We start from the raw sequence: 17,353 nt of genomic DNA, 5'->3' as shown, positions 1-17,353 counted from the left end.
CACAGGCCACGGCATTGCAAGGCCCCATGTCCCTATCCTCTGCTCAGTACAGCTATGCTGAGGCTTCCTGGACGTGGTCTGGGCTCAAATCCTGTATGTGTAATTCCCCGCTCCTGTCATGCTCCCTGAGAGGACGGGCCCAGCTGGGAAGTCAACCTCAAGCCCCTCCATCTCACTACACCCAGTGCACCCCCCAGGGCTGGCCACGACCCCAGACACTGTAGCACCATGCACACGTGGCTGGGATGGGGCTTTCATTCCGAACCCTGCTGGCCAATGGGGGTGGTGGGCTTTGCACTTGAATACGTAGACAGAAGCCACCTGGAAGAAGCAGTCCAGGGTCCTGATTTCATAAAGACTGGGGTTGTAATGTGACAACCACCAAAATGCTGGGCAAAAAAGCCTGCAGTGCAGAGGCAGGGGCTGTGAGTGGTGTATCCTGGGGCCCATGGGAGGGAAGACTTGTAATGTGTGTACTTACTGAGGCAGAAGCATGTGCGTGAGGGGTTTGTTTAATGGGCACGGTGTATGTGGCAAGCATAGTGGATAAAAAGAAGGAATAGGTGGCGGTTCCTCAAAAAGTTAAGCAGAATTAACAAAATACTCTGCAATTCCACTCCTAGGTATATGCCCAAAAGACTTGGAAACAGGGACTCAAGCAAGGACATGTACACCAATGTTCACTGCACCATTACCCACAATAACCAAAAGGTGGAAACAGCCCAAATACCCAACAGCAGATGAATGGGTCAACAAATGGCATTCTACATAGACAATGAAATGTTGTTGTTGTTAGGTCCCATCGAGTCAGTTCTGACTCATAGCGACCCCATGCACAACAAAACAAAACACTGGCCGGTCCTGTGCCATCCTTACAATCATTGTTATGCTTGAGCTCATTTTTGCAGCCACTGTGTCAGTCCACCTCGTTGAGGGTCTTCCTCTTTTCCGCTGACCCTGTACCCTGCCAAGCATGATGTCCTTCTCCAGGGACTGATCCCTCCTGACAACATGTCCGAAGTATGTAAGATGCAGTCTCTCCATCCTTGCTTCTGAGGAGCATTCTGGTTGTACTTCTTCTAAGACAGATTTGTTCGTTGTTTTGGCAGTCCAGCCAAAAGATATATTCAATATTCTTTGCCAACACCGTAATTCAAAGGCGTCAATTCTTCTTTGGTCTTCCTTCTTCATTGCGAAGCTTTCACATGCATATGATGTAATTGAAAATACCATGGCTTGGGTCAGGCGCACCTTAGTCTTCAAGGTGACATCTTTGCTCTTCAACACTTTAAAGAGGTTCTTTGCAGCAGATTTGCCCAATGCCGTGCGTCTTTTGATTTCTTGACTGCTGCTTCCATGGCTGTTGATTGTGGATCCAAATAAAATGAAATCCTTGACAAGTTCAATCTTTTCTCCATTTATCGTGATGTTGCTCATTGGTCCAGTTGTGAGGATTTTTGTTTTCTTTATGTTGAGGTGCAATCCATACTGAAGGCTGTGGTCTTTGATCTTCATTGGTAAGTGCTTCAAGTCCTCTTCACTTTCAGCAAGCAAGCTGGTGTCATCTCCATAACGCAGGTTGTTCATGAGTCTTCCTCCAACCCTGATGCCCTGTTCTTCTTCATATAGTCCAGCTTCTCGGATTATTTGCTCAGCATACAGATTGAATAGGTATGGTGAAAGAATACAACCCTGACACACCTTTCCTGACTTTAAACCAATCAGTATCCCCTTGTTCTGTTCAAACAACCGCCTCTTGATCTATGTAAAAGTTCTTCATGAGCACAATTAGGTGTTCTTGAATTCCCATTCTTCACAATGTTATCCATAATTTGTTATGATCCACACAGTCGAATGCCTTTGCATAGTCAATAAAACACAGGTGAACATCCTTCTCGTATTCTCTGCTTTCAGCCAGGATTCATGCGACATCAGCAATGATATCCCTGGTTCCACGTCCTCTTCTGAAATCGGCCTGAATTTCTGGCTGTTCTCTGTCGATACACTGCTGCAGCTGTTTTTGACTGATCTTCAGCAAAATTTTGCTTGCATGTGACATTAATGGTATTGTTCTATAACTTCCACATTCAGTTGGATCACCTTTCTTGGGAATAGGCATAAATATGGATCTCTTCCAGTCAGTTGGCCAGGAAGCTGTCTTCCATATTTCTTGGCATAGACGAGTGAGCACCTCCAGCGCTGCATCTGTTTGTTGAAACATCTCGGTTGATGTTCCATCAATTCCTGGAGTCTTGTTTTTTGCCAGTGGAACAGCTTGGACTTCTTCCTTCAGTACCATGGGTTCCTGATCATATGCTACCTCTTGAAATGGCTGAACATCGACTAATTCTTTTTGGTGTGATGACTCTGTGTATTCCTTCCATCTTCTTTTGATGGTCCCTGGGTCATTTAATATTTTCCTCATGGAATCCTTCACTGTTGCAACTCGAGGCTTGAATTTTTTCTTCAGTTCTTTCAGCTTGAGAAATGCTGAGCATGTTCTTCCCTTTTGGTTTTCCATCTCCAAATAATATTTCCAATGAAGTATTATTTGGCCATAAAAAGGAATGAAGTACTGATACATGCCGCAACATGTCTGAACCTCAAAAACATTACATTAAGTGAAAAACACAAACACACACAAAAAGTCACATCTTGTATGATTCCATTTAGATGAAATACTCAGAATAGATTAACCCGTAAAGACAGAAAGCAGATTGGTCGTTTCCCAGGGCTTGGAGGAATGGGGAGTAACTGCTTAATGGATACAGGGGGTTACTTTGGAGTAATGGAGTAATAAAGTACCGAAGTGATGGAGTAATGAAGTAATGGAGTGGTGGAGTGATGGAGTAATGAAGTGATGCAGTAATGGAGCAATGAAACTAGCGAGAGGCAGTAGTTGTACAACATTGTAAATGTACTCGATACCACCGAATACCACCTTAAAATGGTTAATTTTATTATGTGAATTCACCTCAATAAGTTTCTTTTTTTTTTTTTCTTAAAAGGAGGGATGAGGTGGGGATGTGAAGTAGCTCCCTATCTGACAGAAGACTGCAGCTGAGCAGAAAGAGAAAGCCTTGCTGAGCGCCATCAACAACAGGATACAGCCCCATTGAACCCGGGCTGCCCTTCCTGCAGACGAGGAAAAGCAAACATCGGAGTAGACAGAGAAACCTGTGCCAGAGCTGGTAGCTGCCTGGCCAAGCCGGATGCTCACCCTCATGGAGTGTCAGGATCGGAGGCGCCAGGTGAACCTGAGTGGCGGTCCTGGGGGTCCCAAGGCCAGCCCGTCTGAGGCAGTGACCAGTCCCCCACAGGACCACCGGGCCTGGGAACTGGTGATGGCAGAGTCCAAGAAACCACATACCCAACTGGGACTCTCCTTCACCACCCAATCTCACTCACTGTGGGGCACGAGGTAAAGCCCCCCAAGTCCCTGTCCCTCTGCAGACCCTGTGGAATGAGGCAGAGCCAGAAACACTGAAGTCAAAGAAGAGCTTGGTCCAGCATGGTCTCCACCAGGGGCAGCTGGAAACGTGACAGGCTTTCTTAGATCTCCTACTAACTGAGGAGTCCTAGGGGCACTTGGTGTCCTAGGATCCCAGGTCTTGCACAGTGAGCTGTCCCACCCAAATGCCCCTAGCCCACCACTGAGACACACCAGCGGGAAATGATCTGCTGAGAATCCGGAAACATGGCAGGAGCTAATCAATGGGTTATCTGACCTTGAGTGAAGTACCTAACAGTTCTGTGCCTCAGTTTCCTCGACTTGAGATGACATCTGCCACTTCTATGGTGGTTTGAGTTCACCCAGAGGTGCCTCAGAAGAAGGGCCTGGCATTCCACTTCTGAAAAATCAGCCACTGAAAACCTTATGGAGCACAGATCTGCTCTGACACACATGGGGTCGCCATGAGTCGGAATCAACTCAATGGCAGCCGGTTACAATACCACTAAGAGCATAAAAGGAGGTGAGGAAACGCCTCACAAACCAGCAGATACCACATGAACTCCCACAAGCGATCCTAGCAGGCTGCTGGGGGCCCACTCTCAGTTCCCATTACTGGGGCTTGAAGGGTGTGAGGTGGGGAATCTGGCTTCTTCCCCAGGGGCCCAAATTTGCCATTGGGAGGAGTCTTAGGCTGGGTTCTCTGGAGAAGCAAAACCAGTGCAGTATATAAATGTATACAGAGATATATTTATGTCAAGGAAATGTCTCATGCGGTTGCAGAAGCTGGAAAGTCCCAAGTCCATGAGTCAGCTAGAGGCCTCTCCTGACTCCTGTAGCTGCAGGGGCTGGCAAACTCAAAATCAGCAGGTCAGACAACAAGCCTCTGGCCCACAGCTATGAAGGCTGATGAATCCCAAGATCGGCAGGTAAGCTGCTAGCTCAAGTCCCAAGAGCAAGAGATCAGATGAACAGGAACCAGCTGCGGGATTCAGAGTGAGCAAACACCAGAAAGCCTTGCCAGAAAGCCCACCCATATTGGATGCAGGCCACATCCCCAAGGAAACTCCCTTTCAACTGATTGGCTACTCACAGCAGATCCCATTAGGGAGGTAATCACATTATATCAGATCTCATCATGGAGGTGATCACATCATATATGACTGCCAAACTACATCATAACTGCCAAACCACTGAGCATCATGGCCCAGCCAAGATGACACATAACCTTAACGATCACAGAAGGTCACACTAAGGTCAAAAACTGAGGGGAAGGTTAAGAAGCAGAGTCTGCCCACCTCCTTGAGGCCCTCCTCAGCCCAGTCCTATCAGCACTAATGCTGATACTGCCTCATGCTTGGCTTCCAACTGAAGGAAGACATCGGTGGTGTGGGAGATGGCCACACAACTATACAGCAGTTGTCCCCACCTCATGAGTTGTGTGAGCCTCTCTCCCAAGCTCTGGGTGCCCCTGAGACCAATGCCATTCCAGGACTCTTGGTTTCCCCCAAAGGTGAGAGCAGGGCCTGTACCTTCCTAGAGCTAAAGAATGTTCCTTTCACTCATCCATTCACTAATTCTTTTGGAGGCAGAAGGGCTGGTGTTCTGTGAGGTTACCCAGGAGGCTGAGGAAGAGGAGAGGGGCAGATAGCCCTGAGACTTTGTAGGAACCCCAGGGTGCTGTCTGCCCCACTCCACGTCAGGAGAGGAGGCCGGCTGAGTCAGGCCTCCCCGGACTCTGGCACAGGACAATGCCCCAGGCTGTGGGCTCCTCAGCCACGCTGTGTGTGCTCTGCAGATGAGGGTGTCAGGTAGCCTGGGTGGCAGCCTTCCTAAGGGACCAGGGAAAGACACAATCCCAGTGCTGAGCAAGAAAAACCACAACTGAAACCATTAGCACTAATCAACCAACTGAATGCTCATTAGCAAGCCAACCTTGGGGCATCTGTAGTCCCCATGTTCCAAGACCCACCGGGCAGGGCAGCCCCTTCGGCGACCCCCCTTATGCCCCTGCCCCATGTCCTTAGAGCGCTTTTCAGACACTAGCCCATTTGTTCTTGGATATCTCTCTCTATTCAGGCTTGAGAAAACCAGAACACAGGGAAAAAATGGCTCAGAGGCAAAGGTAGAAAGTTCTCCCCTCGCCCCACAAACACCACAACACACCTGGGCCTCTTTCCCAGGCTCCGCACCCAGCACTCCCTCAGGGACTTGCATTTGCAACACGCATTTACACTGGCAACACATTCTAGCGAGGGCCCACTCCTGGAGGCCTGAGCTTCCCTCTGAGGCGGGCAGCCAGCCTTCCCTCAAAACCAAAACCAAACCCACTGCCATCGGGTCGATTCCGACTCACAGCTCCCCTATAGGACAGAGTACAACTGCCCCATAGAGTTTCCAAGGAGCGCCTGGCAGATTCCAACTGCTGACCTCTTGGTTAGCAGCCGTAGGACTTAACCACTACGCCACCAGCGTTTCCAGCCTTCCCTCACTAGTCTGGAATAAAAACAGGAGATCTCTGAGAGGCTGAGGGCCGACAGGCCCCAACCTCAGGACTCAACACTTTTTCCTTCTCCTGGACACCAGGCTCTGACCCACTCCACGGCTCCAGGATGCCCCGTGGTATATTCGGCCTAGACACAGGAGTTCCCTGTCCTACTCTACTTCATCCTCCCACTGATGACCGCAAGGGAATGCTTGGACGTACCGAGGTGGTCAGCAGACGACCCAGTCCCTGCTGGCCCCCAGGGCCTGGGGCCACATTGCTCCCTGCTCTGAATTCTGAAGACAGGAGTTCAGAGGAAAGAGCGTGGATCCTAGAAAATAGAAGGGCCCAGAAAAGCCTGGAGAGTTCCACGGGTGAGCATTCTAACATAGAGAATTAGGACAATAAGGAGCATGATAAAAATGAATCGCTGCTTATATCCCCCTTTTAAGCTCTCTGAGTTGTAACTATAATCAAACCCATGGGGACTGTCACCCTGTAAAACAGGGCCTAGAAGTCAGCCTCCCAGACGGGACCCTTTCCTCCCCCACTTTCCTACAGATAAACCACCTGTTCGCCTGGGACAGAGGCCATGGAAGAGTCGGTTTCCACTTCACAGGCCTCCAGGGAAGACAGGCTAGGAGCCAAAGGAGAACGCCAGAGTCCATCTTTTCCACCTGCTGCCTCTAGGCGAGAGGGGAAAAGAAAACGAAGCCCGAGGTCTCACGAAGGGGTTGAGGCCAGCTGGGTTTGCAAAGTGGACCAGCACAGGCGTCTGGGCGGGCCGGCGTGGCGGCCGTCAGTGCAGGTGTGGTCTGAGCTGAGTCCGAATGAATTGTAGCAAAAGTGCGGGAGCAGAGCAGCTCGGGCTTCAGCCCAATCAAAGGAAACCGATACTGTGCGTTAAAAGCTGGCCTGGCCTTTTCATAGTGGCTGGGGAGCTGGCCGAGCCTTGGGCCGAGTTTCTGACCTCCGCCTTCCTGCTCTCAGCCCTGAACTTGCCTCTAGCTTGAAAGGGCTAATTAAAGCCCAAAGAAAAATCAAACACTTGTTATCTGGCTCCATTACTCCCAGGCCTGGCATTCGCCTGTCTCGCAAAGCTGTGTTCCCTCTGTTCTCTCCAAGGCGACCATGAAGCCTTAGGACCTGCTGCTCTGCACACTTCCACGATGAACTTGGTTTTGTGTGTGGTGGCAGGTAGCAAGGTAGGACAAACACCTGCCTACGACTGATCCCTGCAGCTAAGTCTGCTCCCAAAAGCATCTCCCAAAAAGACAGGGTTTGGAGCAAGTTTTCTACTGAGAAGTGTCAGAAAGCCAGCCCCTCTGATCTCAGAAGGACTCGCTGTTGTTTAACAGGTACAGAACATAAACTTGCCGTTTTCTAATTCGGGTTGCATGAGTGCATGTTTGTGGGTATGTTTGTGTGTGTGTGCATGTGCACATGTGTGGGTATGTGCGTGTGCATGTGTGTGCATGCACGTGTGTGTGTTCACCTGTGTGAGTACGCATGTGCATGTGTGATGATGCGAGGCAAGAGGAATTCTCCCAAACGCCAGCTTGTTGTGTGATCTTTAGCAATTCATTCATTTGCAGCACCTCAGGGTGTTCAGATGCAAAAGCCCTTCTCTCAGGGCTGTCTCCAAGGCCACTTTCTACTGTAGCTCCCATGGACCAGGTTTGAGTACGTGACATACATACACAGCACAGTGTCAGGCCTGTCTTTCATTGCTTTCACTTACTTGGGAGCAGTCCACAGGTCCCCAAGTTCATAAGCCTGTCTCATAGGTATTGAGTGGCTCTGCCACCACCCCAGATGAAAGGCTCCAGGGGTCAAGTTGAAGTCACTGCAGATGCCAGTGAGGCTCCTACATTCCCTGGCCTGGCTCTGACTGGCCCATTTGTTGCTGCCTTCCTTGGCCCATATCCCTCTCCCACTTCCTTTGTGACAGTCCTGGCTTTTCAGGACCTCAGAAACAGATGACATCTTTTAGCTTCTGTCCATGTACTGGAAAACAGCCTAAGCCTAAAAGGCAGAGCCCCAAAGGCAAACTTTGCAGAGTTCCCTCACTCACCTCACTCTCTCCCACCACACCCCAAATTCCAGTTCTGGAAGAGTGGGCTCACCCACACTGGGTGAGTGGGTGCCAGTGCCCCCTGAGGTCTGCCTGGCTGTAGCTATATGCTATGGAGGAAAACTTACATCTCTTTAAAGCAATCCAAACATAACTCCTGATACAGAATTCCACCCAGGTTTGACCAGGAGTCAAGAATCACATCAGGATTCTTGCGTATTCCTACCTGATGGGTGGGCTATTCTTTCTCCTTTTTAAACTAAGATTACAGAAAAGATTTTCTCAAAGTAGGTTTATCATTTTTTTTTCAATAGACTATAAAAAAAGAAAAAGAGTGAGGTAGGGCATCAAAGATGCTAACAGCTGAGCCTTCCAAGTGACTTGAAGAATGATTGAGAAAAAGTGGTACCACTTTGACAATGAACAGGGGTCAAGCTGTAGAAAGACAGGTGCTTCTCATGTTGAGTTACATGTGAGTTAGGCTCGGAGAGGCCAGGAAGTTGGGTCACTTGCCTGGGATCCCCAGCAAGGCAGCTGCCTGGGGTCGGTTCTACCCCATCAGGGCCACAGAGCACTTGAAGGCCTCCTAGCCAGCCTTTCATGCTACCCTTCCTCTGGTCTCCTACAGCCCTCCTGCCACTCAGCACTGCTCTCTGGCTGCTTCCTGTCCTGCAACATGTCTCATCCATTGAACTGTCCACCCAGAAGATGCTTACTAAACACAGTCTGCCCCCTCTCAGCCCTTTTCCAAGCAAGCTCTTCCCTTCTTCTCCCTATATGTTCACTAGACTCTCTCCCACTAGTTCTGCCCCCATTGGGCCGTTTCCTAAAGATACACAAGTTAAAGACATAACTCCCTTCTTTGCTTAGGAAGCACTGAGTATCTGTCAAGGGTGATGGAAAATTTGGCAATGGATACAAGTGATGGTTGCATGCATGATTAACGTAATCGGTGTCACTCAACTGTACACGTAAAAAATGTTGAATTGGCAAATGTTGTGTTGTATATAATTTTACCATAAAATATATATATATATATAAAGAAAAAACAAAAAACATAACTCCCCTGGAATTCCATCCCTATCCCAAAAGTCAAACAACTTTCACACATTCTCCTCTGTCCCTCATGGTTTTATTCTACGCTCTCAGGAAAGCCATCCCAGACATGCTGGATAAGAAGGGTGGGTACCTGTCTTCTACTCTCACACACTATAATCTAGCCTTCGGCAATGCCCGGTACACATGACACCTACATAACACGATTCCCACCTATTCCCAGCACTTCCTCTTAGAACCAGTGAGCCAACGCAGAGCAGAACAAAGTACTCCCCTAGGAAATCTAAGTTTTAGCTCCAGCTCAGGCTCTTACAAGCTCAGCGTCACAGTCACAGGACATTTGAGCCGGTGATGATCTGAGTCTGTTGAAGCCCAGAGAAGAGATATGCGTGCCCCCTCTGCAGAACGGAAGAGGTATACACACTCCACAGGGTCTACAACACTAAGGCCCTCGCCCCCTATACGGCACCATCCCCACCCTTGGTCCCTCTCGGACTCACCGCACTGCTGCAGGGAATGTCCTTGACCTTGAGCCAGGCCAGGTCCAGCGTGCCCTCGCCACGGTAGCAGGACTGCAGCCGCTCCTTGATGCGGTCGTTGATCTGCTTCAAGATGAAGACGCACAGGGCCGACTCATCCAGAGACTTCATCTTCCGCTTCTGGCCCTTGGAGAAGACCGTGAAGAGGAGGTCATCATCCGGACGGACCCCGAGGGTCCGGGCCAGCACAGCCCCAGCTTTGGACAGGTAGGCGGCCTGCAGCAGGCGGTACTCAACCCCATCGCGCTCACAGCCAATGGGCACCTCCACGTAGGAGTTGAAGGCCGTATCCTCCTTGCAAAGCCTCACCAGCTTGGATGTATAGACCTGCTCCTTTGTAGTGGAGCCCGGGGGAGACACCATCTCAGGCTGCAGGGTCAAAAAGTAGACAAAGTTGCCACTGCTGAAGCCATAGACATAGTAGATATCGAAGTCCGGGATGACAGTGAAGGTGTCCGAAGGGATCTTAATCATTGAGGCCACAAACTCATCATGGAAGACGTATGCGAACATGCCATCAGCCTCCGAGTTCTTGGTCAGCTTCCTGCTGGAGATGGTGGGAAAATACTCAGGCTTCCCGTCGACTGCCGTGGCAATGAAGAGCTTGTCGTCCAGGTTGCTGTAGGAGACGATCACTCCAAACACAGAGCCACTCTCATTGACTCCGGACAGGTAGTGCTCCTTCTTATGGAAGGGCTCCCCCAGTTTAAAAAGGTCCTCCAGCCTCAGGAGCTTGCAGATGCCCTGGTAGAGGCTCCCACAGGCGATGAGCCTGTTCTCTTTGTAGTCTATGAGCAGCATCTTGTTGACATTGTTGGTGGTGCTCAGCGGCTCATTGCAGGTCTGGACAATACGGGGTGGGTAGCACTTGGGATTGTCCTCGTCCGGCCCTGTCTGGTGGGTCACCAGAACTTTCAGGTCACTGGAGAGCTTGTAGATCCTGTTGACCGCCCCCAAGTAAATGTGCCCTGTCCTTTCATCCACCACCAGGTGGTTGAAGCCCTCCGTGGGCTCCCCTCGGAATGTGACCAAAGGCCGCTTCTGAGAGACTGAGGGAGGCTGCCGGGGCAACAGAGTGGAGGAACCCATGCCCACCATCAGGAGATGGGACAGCAGGCAAGTCCAGTTCCAAGGCATGGCTTTCATTTCAGAGATAGGTCCTTGTGGCCACAGCAGCAGTCAGGCAGGGGGTCTCCTCACAGGGCCAGGTCTCAGCGGTGGTATCTCCCCTACGGCCAGAAAGAAAAGACAGTGACACGGGAAGACAACACCAGAGTCTTAATATCCCCCCATAGCAGCCCTTTCTGGACTCCCAAAGCACTGTCCACATACTCAGTGTTATGAATTGAATGCTGTCCGCAAAAAAGATATATTGACATCCTAAATATCTGGGATATGATGACCTGTATCTGGGAAGGTGATCTGTATGGAAATCGGTTCTTTCTTTGAAGACTTGATTGGTTAAGTTAACGTGAGGTCATACCGGAGTAAGGTGGGTCCTAATGCCTTCTGAGTGGTGCCTAACAAAAGGGGAGAACAGACCCAGAACAGAATTATAAGGGGGATGGGATGAGAAGATGCATCTATAAGCCAAGGAATGCCAAGAAACGTCTGGGGCTACCAGAAGCTTCAAGAGACAAGGGAGGACCTCTGCCTAGAGTGGAGAGAAAGAACATGACCCTGCTGACGCCCTGAATCTGGACTTCTAGAACTGTGCGACAACACATTTCTGTTCTTATAAGCCACAAGCCTTGCAGTATTTTTTATAGCAGCCCTAAGAAACTAAGACACTGAGACAGATAAATGGCAGCTGGAGTTCAACTGGTCCAATCCTCTAACCCCACGAGGTAGGGGACAGCCAGAGCTGGGTGGCCACAGCCCAGGAGGGCATTTCAGCAATAACAACAGTAATAGCCATCATCTTCATCATCACCATCATCATAAAGAGCCGTTGTCTACCGGGTGCTTGACTTTGGGTTGGTTGCTGTCAAGCACCTTCCAGAGAAACAATCTCATTTCATCTTAACAAAGCTTTCAGGGCTAAGTATCTTCCATCTGGTCCTTCAGACCCACTCCCCCTTCCTGTGCCCGGGAGACTGACCCCATGGGCCATACACCAGTGGGCTCCCTGCCCTCGGGCCTGCTCAGGATCATTCAAGGAAGCAGCAGCACCTGGAGGGAGGGGGCTGCCTGCATTGGCTGTGACCTTGTGCAGGACAGCCCTCCTCACACAGCCCCTCTGCCTGTGCATCATCTCCTGCCTCAGCCATGTGGCCCTAGAGGTGGTAACAGGTCCTCACTGTCACTATCTACAAATGCTGAGCTGTCCCTCCCTACTGGGCAGGCGACAGGGTACCACGCTCTGGGAAAGAGTCCCTTTATTAAACTTTGCTAAACTATCAAATTTGAGTGAGCTTTCAGTTTCCTGCTGGGACCCTGACTAATAGCCCTCTGAAGTATTATGGTTGCTCCCATTTTACAGCTAAGAAAACTGAGTTTAGGGACATTATAGAACTTGCACAGCTACAAGGCATAAAGGCAGGATTTGAACCCAGGATGTCTAAACCGATGGTTGGTTAACGGCTCAGCCACCTCAGTTTGTCCCATCCTTGTGCAGATGGGAGCCACACACAGCTGGATGGCTGAAACCCAACCCCTCCTGTGGGCTCCCTATGACATTGGCTGCCTCTATCGCTCCAGGTCTGTGTCTCCTGAGAGGGCGGCTTTCCTCTCCAGCCTCCTTCACTGGACGGCCTGGTAACTGAGTCCAAATTAGAAACCCACATCCGCCATCCCTTCAACTGGTGGTGGCAGCAGGTCCTCTGAGTCCACTGCCCAACTCCGAGCCCTGGTGTCATTTTAACGGGGCAGATCTTGGCTGCCTCTCATCGCGGAGCCTCCTCTGAGAGGTTTTCTTTAGAGGGAGAGAGAAAAAATGCCTTCAGAAGCGGTCAGGCAAATAAATAAATAAATACCTTCCCGTGGAACAAAAGAGCTTCCCATTCTAATAGTCTCATTCACTTCCATTCTCGATGCTTTCTGAGTGGGTGACTTCAGATTCCCACCAGTTCATGAGAAATCAGGGCAGGAATTGTCAATGTCTTCTTTGCAGGGCATCTCAGCTCCGTGGAATTTCCCTCTTTCACCCCCAAACCAAAAAAATCAAACCTGTTGCCATCGAATCGATTCCGACTCATGGCAACCCCATGTGTTCCCAAGTAGAACTGTTCTGGAGGGTTTTCAAGGCTGTGATCTTTTCCGGAAGCAGATCACCAGGCCTGTCTTCCACGGTGCCGTTGGGTGGGCTCCATCACCAGCCTTTCGGTACGTAGTCGGGCATAAAGCGTTTGCCCTACCCAGAGGCCTTCCTTTCACCCCCAAGCCCCTCACAAAAAGGGAGGCAATGGGAAGGGGGAGCCCAGCCAGCCACAAACAGCTCCCTAGTGAGGGTGAAGCAACATGGAAGCCAAGGGAAGAAAGACGAAAACAAAATAGAGACAAGCACGTCAGCCAAAGCTGCAATGGGAAAGGCAGGTCTTCTCAAGCAAACATCGAGCAGGAGGAAGACCCTGGCCGACGGGGCATCCACAGCCAACCACTGTCCTTCTTTGTCCACAGGAACAAATCAGGGGCCTCCTTTCATTCACCCATTTGGCAAATGTTTGCTCAGAAAACAATCAAAACGTGCAAGACACTGTGGGATACAAGGATGGCTAAGAGGCCGGATCAGGTCCTCGGAGAACTTGTAGAATAATCAGGTAGACACAACCAGAACCCAAATCACCGCAGCAGGTAGGAAGTTCGATGACACGCTACAGAAAGTGTTAAGGGTTTAGAAGAAGAGAGACGACTTCTAACTAGAGGGCTGCCACCACCTGTCTCTGTTTGTCGTACTGTGGTGGCTTGTGCGTTGCTACGACGCTGGAAGTTATGCCACTGTTATTTCAAATACCAGCAGGGTGGCCCATGGGACAGGCGCAGACTAAGACAGACTAGGAAGAAAGTCCTGGAAATCTACTGCCAACAATTAGCCAGTGAAAATCCTCAGAGACAACAGAATATTGTTGGATGTAGCGCTAGAAGATGAGCCTCCTAGGTTGGAAGGCACTCAAAATACACAGTGGTCACAACAACGAGTTTACCGACAATCATGAAGATGGCACAGAACCAGGCAACATTCCATTCTGTGGTACACAGGGTTGTTGTGAGTCGCGGCTGACTTGACAACTAACAACAAAAACAACTTGGGGTGAGGGAGCACAGAGAAGGTTGTAGGAGACTTGGGCCAAGTCATGAACTTGGAGGAGACATAAGGAGCCAGGAGGGGGCCCTCCTTGGGGAGGGATCAGCATAAGCAAAAACACAGGATGTATCTGTCAGAACACAGCTCTCGAAAGAGTTGGCTGGAAGATGAGGCTGCAAACAGAGACACCAGCCCTGTCAGACGTCACTGGAAGGCTGAGACTCAAATACACGGTGTTGAGGATAGAAATTGAAAGGATGAAGGGCAACAGCCCCCAGAGAGGAGCCCCCATTTCTCTGTAGATCCAGCCTGTGCCAGGAGAGATTCTGGAGCTGAGGGGCATGAACCCTGGGAGCGCAGGGTGGGTCAGTCTTGCTCACCAGTGAGTCCACAGCGCCAGACCAGGCCTGGCATATACGTGAGGCTCAACAAGTATTTAATAACCACAGCAGTGGACTCAAACATACCGACAATCCTGAAGATGGCACAGGACCGGTCAACATTTCATTCTGTAACATACAAGGTCACCATGAGTGAGAGCAGACTTAACGGCAACTAACAGCCTTGCTGGCAGAAAGAGGGAGGAAGGAGGGACATCAGTATTTGTAGAGTCCTTGCTGCCCCTTGGCCCTGGGCAGATTGTCTGTTCTCTGGGACCGGTATTGTTTTACCCACCTTCCTCTTAAGAAAACCTTAGATCTGCAAGGGTGTATGGGTAGTATGTGGCAGAGCTGGGGTTGGAACCCAGGTTCGTATCATCCCAGAGAGGCAGGTGAAGGTCAGGGCTCCACCACCAACCCTTGGGAGGGGATGTGGCGGCAGGCCCTTGGGGGCACCTGCCCGCACTTCAGACAGTGTGCCTGCTCCCCACTGCCTTACCGTACTCACGCACAGAATCACAAGCCAATGAGCACACCCTGTGTTTGAAAGAGGCGAGACGAGGAAGCCTGTAATTATGAATTTACTGAGCAGAAAGGTGCCATGGCTCATTCTCCCTCTTCTATTAGGCACTGAAATGAGACACAGTTATGCATCTCAAACACTTATCACCCTCATCTGGGAATGGTGAAATTACTGTGCCTGGAGGGGAGGGGGACCCCGCAGAAACAATAACGTGTGATAGGAATAACCAGCCTCTCATTTTACACAACACGAAAGGGACTGATTGAAAAACAAATAACAGAGAAATGGAAGAGAAAAGGGAAAAAAACAAGGATGTGGGCTCCAGCCAGCCTCACCAGGGATACGTCAGGCACTCCCAGAAGTGGCCCAGGGCAGCGCTCCCACCCAGCTCCCAACCCACAGGTGAGCAGAGCCTTGGCCCCCGGCTCCCAGTGCTGTATAAGGTTGCAACATTCTGGCAAAATGGACCTTCCAGGGGGTTCCATTCCAGGCCATCAATCTTCATGAGTGGGGACCCCAACCTACGAAACCTGCATACCAATTCCAGATCCTCTCTACCAGTTCTCTTTCAGAACATCACTTAGTTGATTTTAAAAGTATTAGAGATCCCAATCCTAGGTATACACCCAAAAGAACTGAAAGCAGGATGTAAACAGAAACTTGTACACCAATGTTCACTGAAGCATTATTCATGTTAGCTAAAAAGTAGAAATAAGCCAAGTGTCCATCAACAGATGAATAATTAAACAAAATGTGGTATATACATACAATGGTGTCTTAGTCATCTAGTGCTGCTGTAACAGAAATACCCCAAGCAGATGGCTTTATTTATTTTCTCACAGTAAAGTAGGCTAGAAGTCCAAATTCAGGGTGTCGGCTACAGGGGAAGGCCCTCTCTCTCTGTCAGCTCTACAGGAAGGGCCTTCTCATCAATCCTCCTCTGGACTACGAGCTTCTCTGCACAGGAACCCCAGGTCCAAAGGATGCGCTCTGCTCCCGGTGCTGCTTTCTTGGTAGTATGAGGTCCCCCCATCTCTCTGCTCACTTCTTTCTTCTATATCTCAAAAGAGATTGCCTCAAGACACAAACCAATGTTGTAGATTGAGTCCTGCCTCACTAACACAGCTGCCGCCTATCCCACCTCATTAACATTACAGAGGTAAGATTTACGACACAGAAGAAAATCACATCAGAAGACAAAATGGTGCACAATCACAGAATACTGGAAATCATGGCCTAGCCAAACTGATACACGTGTTTTGGGGGGACACAATTCAATCCATGACAAATGGGATATCACTCACCCATAAAGAGAAATGAAGCCCTGATACATGCTACAACATAGATGAACCTAGAAAGCATTATGCTGAGTGAAATAAGTCAGTCACACAGGGAGAAATATTATATGATCTCAGTTGTATGAAACAGGCAAAAGTAGAGAGTCCAAAGTTACCAGGTGAGGGAGGGAAGGGAAACGGAGGAGTCACTGCTCAGGGGGCATTGAATTGCTGTTAATGGCGGTGGAATAATCTGGAATAGAAGGGTGGTAATGGTGCACGACACGATGAACACAATCAATGTCACTGAGGTGTACATGTAGAGATTGTTGAATTGGCCAGTGTTTTAATATGTATGTATATTTCACCATAATAAAAAAAAATGCTCTGGCATAGCATTCAGCCCCATACTGATTTTAAAGGCAAGTAATGAGATGGAGTCACCCCAGAGATGACCCCAGAGGACCCACTGAGCTGGGTCAAGTGCAGAAGAGGCCAGAAGGCAGGAGAACTGAAAAGCTCAGAATCAAACCCAAACACGTTTTCCCTCCTTTGAAATCAGATTCGAGCTCTGAGTGGTCTCAGGGGAAATGGGACTCATTTTTAGAAGCTGATCATCATTTTGATTAAAGAAATTGGGGCTGTCTTTGTTTGATGTGGCAAGTTTTGAAGAGCTCAGACTAATTTTCATGAAATGGCACCATCCTCTCACACTCCTGAGTGCTAAAGAAGAAAGTTATTCTAGAGTGGTTTAAAATAGCAATTACCTTACAAAGCTACTCAGAGTTTACAAAGTGTTTTCGTGTACATTATGTCACCCTGACTTTATTGTTCAAGACAAGCCTATTTGGTACAAGATGTACGTATGAATATGCCTCCTTTACAGGTAGGGAAACTGAGGCATGAGCAGGTACGGGTCTTGGGCCAGCTCACGCAATGAATCATGTTGGGACTTGGAAAGCTCTTCAGAGCTCCCTCACTTGCTCACAAGGCATTCTCTGATCCTCAGGTCAGAGTCCTGATCCTTGGACCAGGATGGATTAGATTCTAGGATGATGTTTCAAATACAAGTCACGACTCATCGTGAGGTCAGAAACCAACTGAGTGGGTCACAATGAGCTTTCTAAATGAAATAGAAGAGAAAATATTAGAAAATATCACATCTAAGAAGAATTCGTACTGTTTCATGAGACTTTTGTTTCAGTCGTATATATGCATGTATTGAGTGTGATGTACATGTACTTCTCACTGTTGGTTGTGGTCAAAAAAGTCTGAAAGACAGTGTTAGAGGTAGTGGACATCTGTTGTTCTGGCTACCATTCCTT

The 17,353-nt window shown here is 49.3% G+C and overlaps 1 protein-coding gene across 5 annotated transcripts in view; it reads right to left on the bottom strand.

Annotated features, from left to right (window-relative positions):
* PLXNA4 (plexin A4) overlaps positions 1 to 17,353 on the bottom strand; it is a 517,066-nt gene that overhangs the window by 437,484 nt on the left and 62,229 nt on the right. For all 5 annotated transcript variants that reach the window (XM_049894276.1, XM_049894280.1, XM_049894279.1 and 2 more), the window contains exon 2: positions 9,567 to 10,834. In XM_049894276.1, coding sequence (XP_049750233.1) covers positions 9,567 to 10,751 — 1,185 coding nt within the window. In that variant the 5' untranslated portion in view covers positions 10,752 to 10,834. The remainder of the gene's footprint in view (positions 1 to 9,566; positions 10,835 to 17,353) is intronic.

This window comes from Elephas maximus, chromosome 8, assembly GCF_024166365.1.
Source record: "Elephas maximus indicus isolate mEleMax1 chromosome 8, mEleMax1 primary haplotype, whole genome shotgun sequence".
NCBI classification, from domain to species: domain Eukaryota; kingdom Metazoa; phylum Chordata; class Mammalia; order Proboscidea; family Elephantidae; genus Elephas; species Elephas maximus.
Note: the sequence above shows the minus strand (reverse complement) of the source record. Positions and strands in the feature narration are given on the sequence as shown.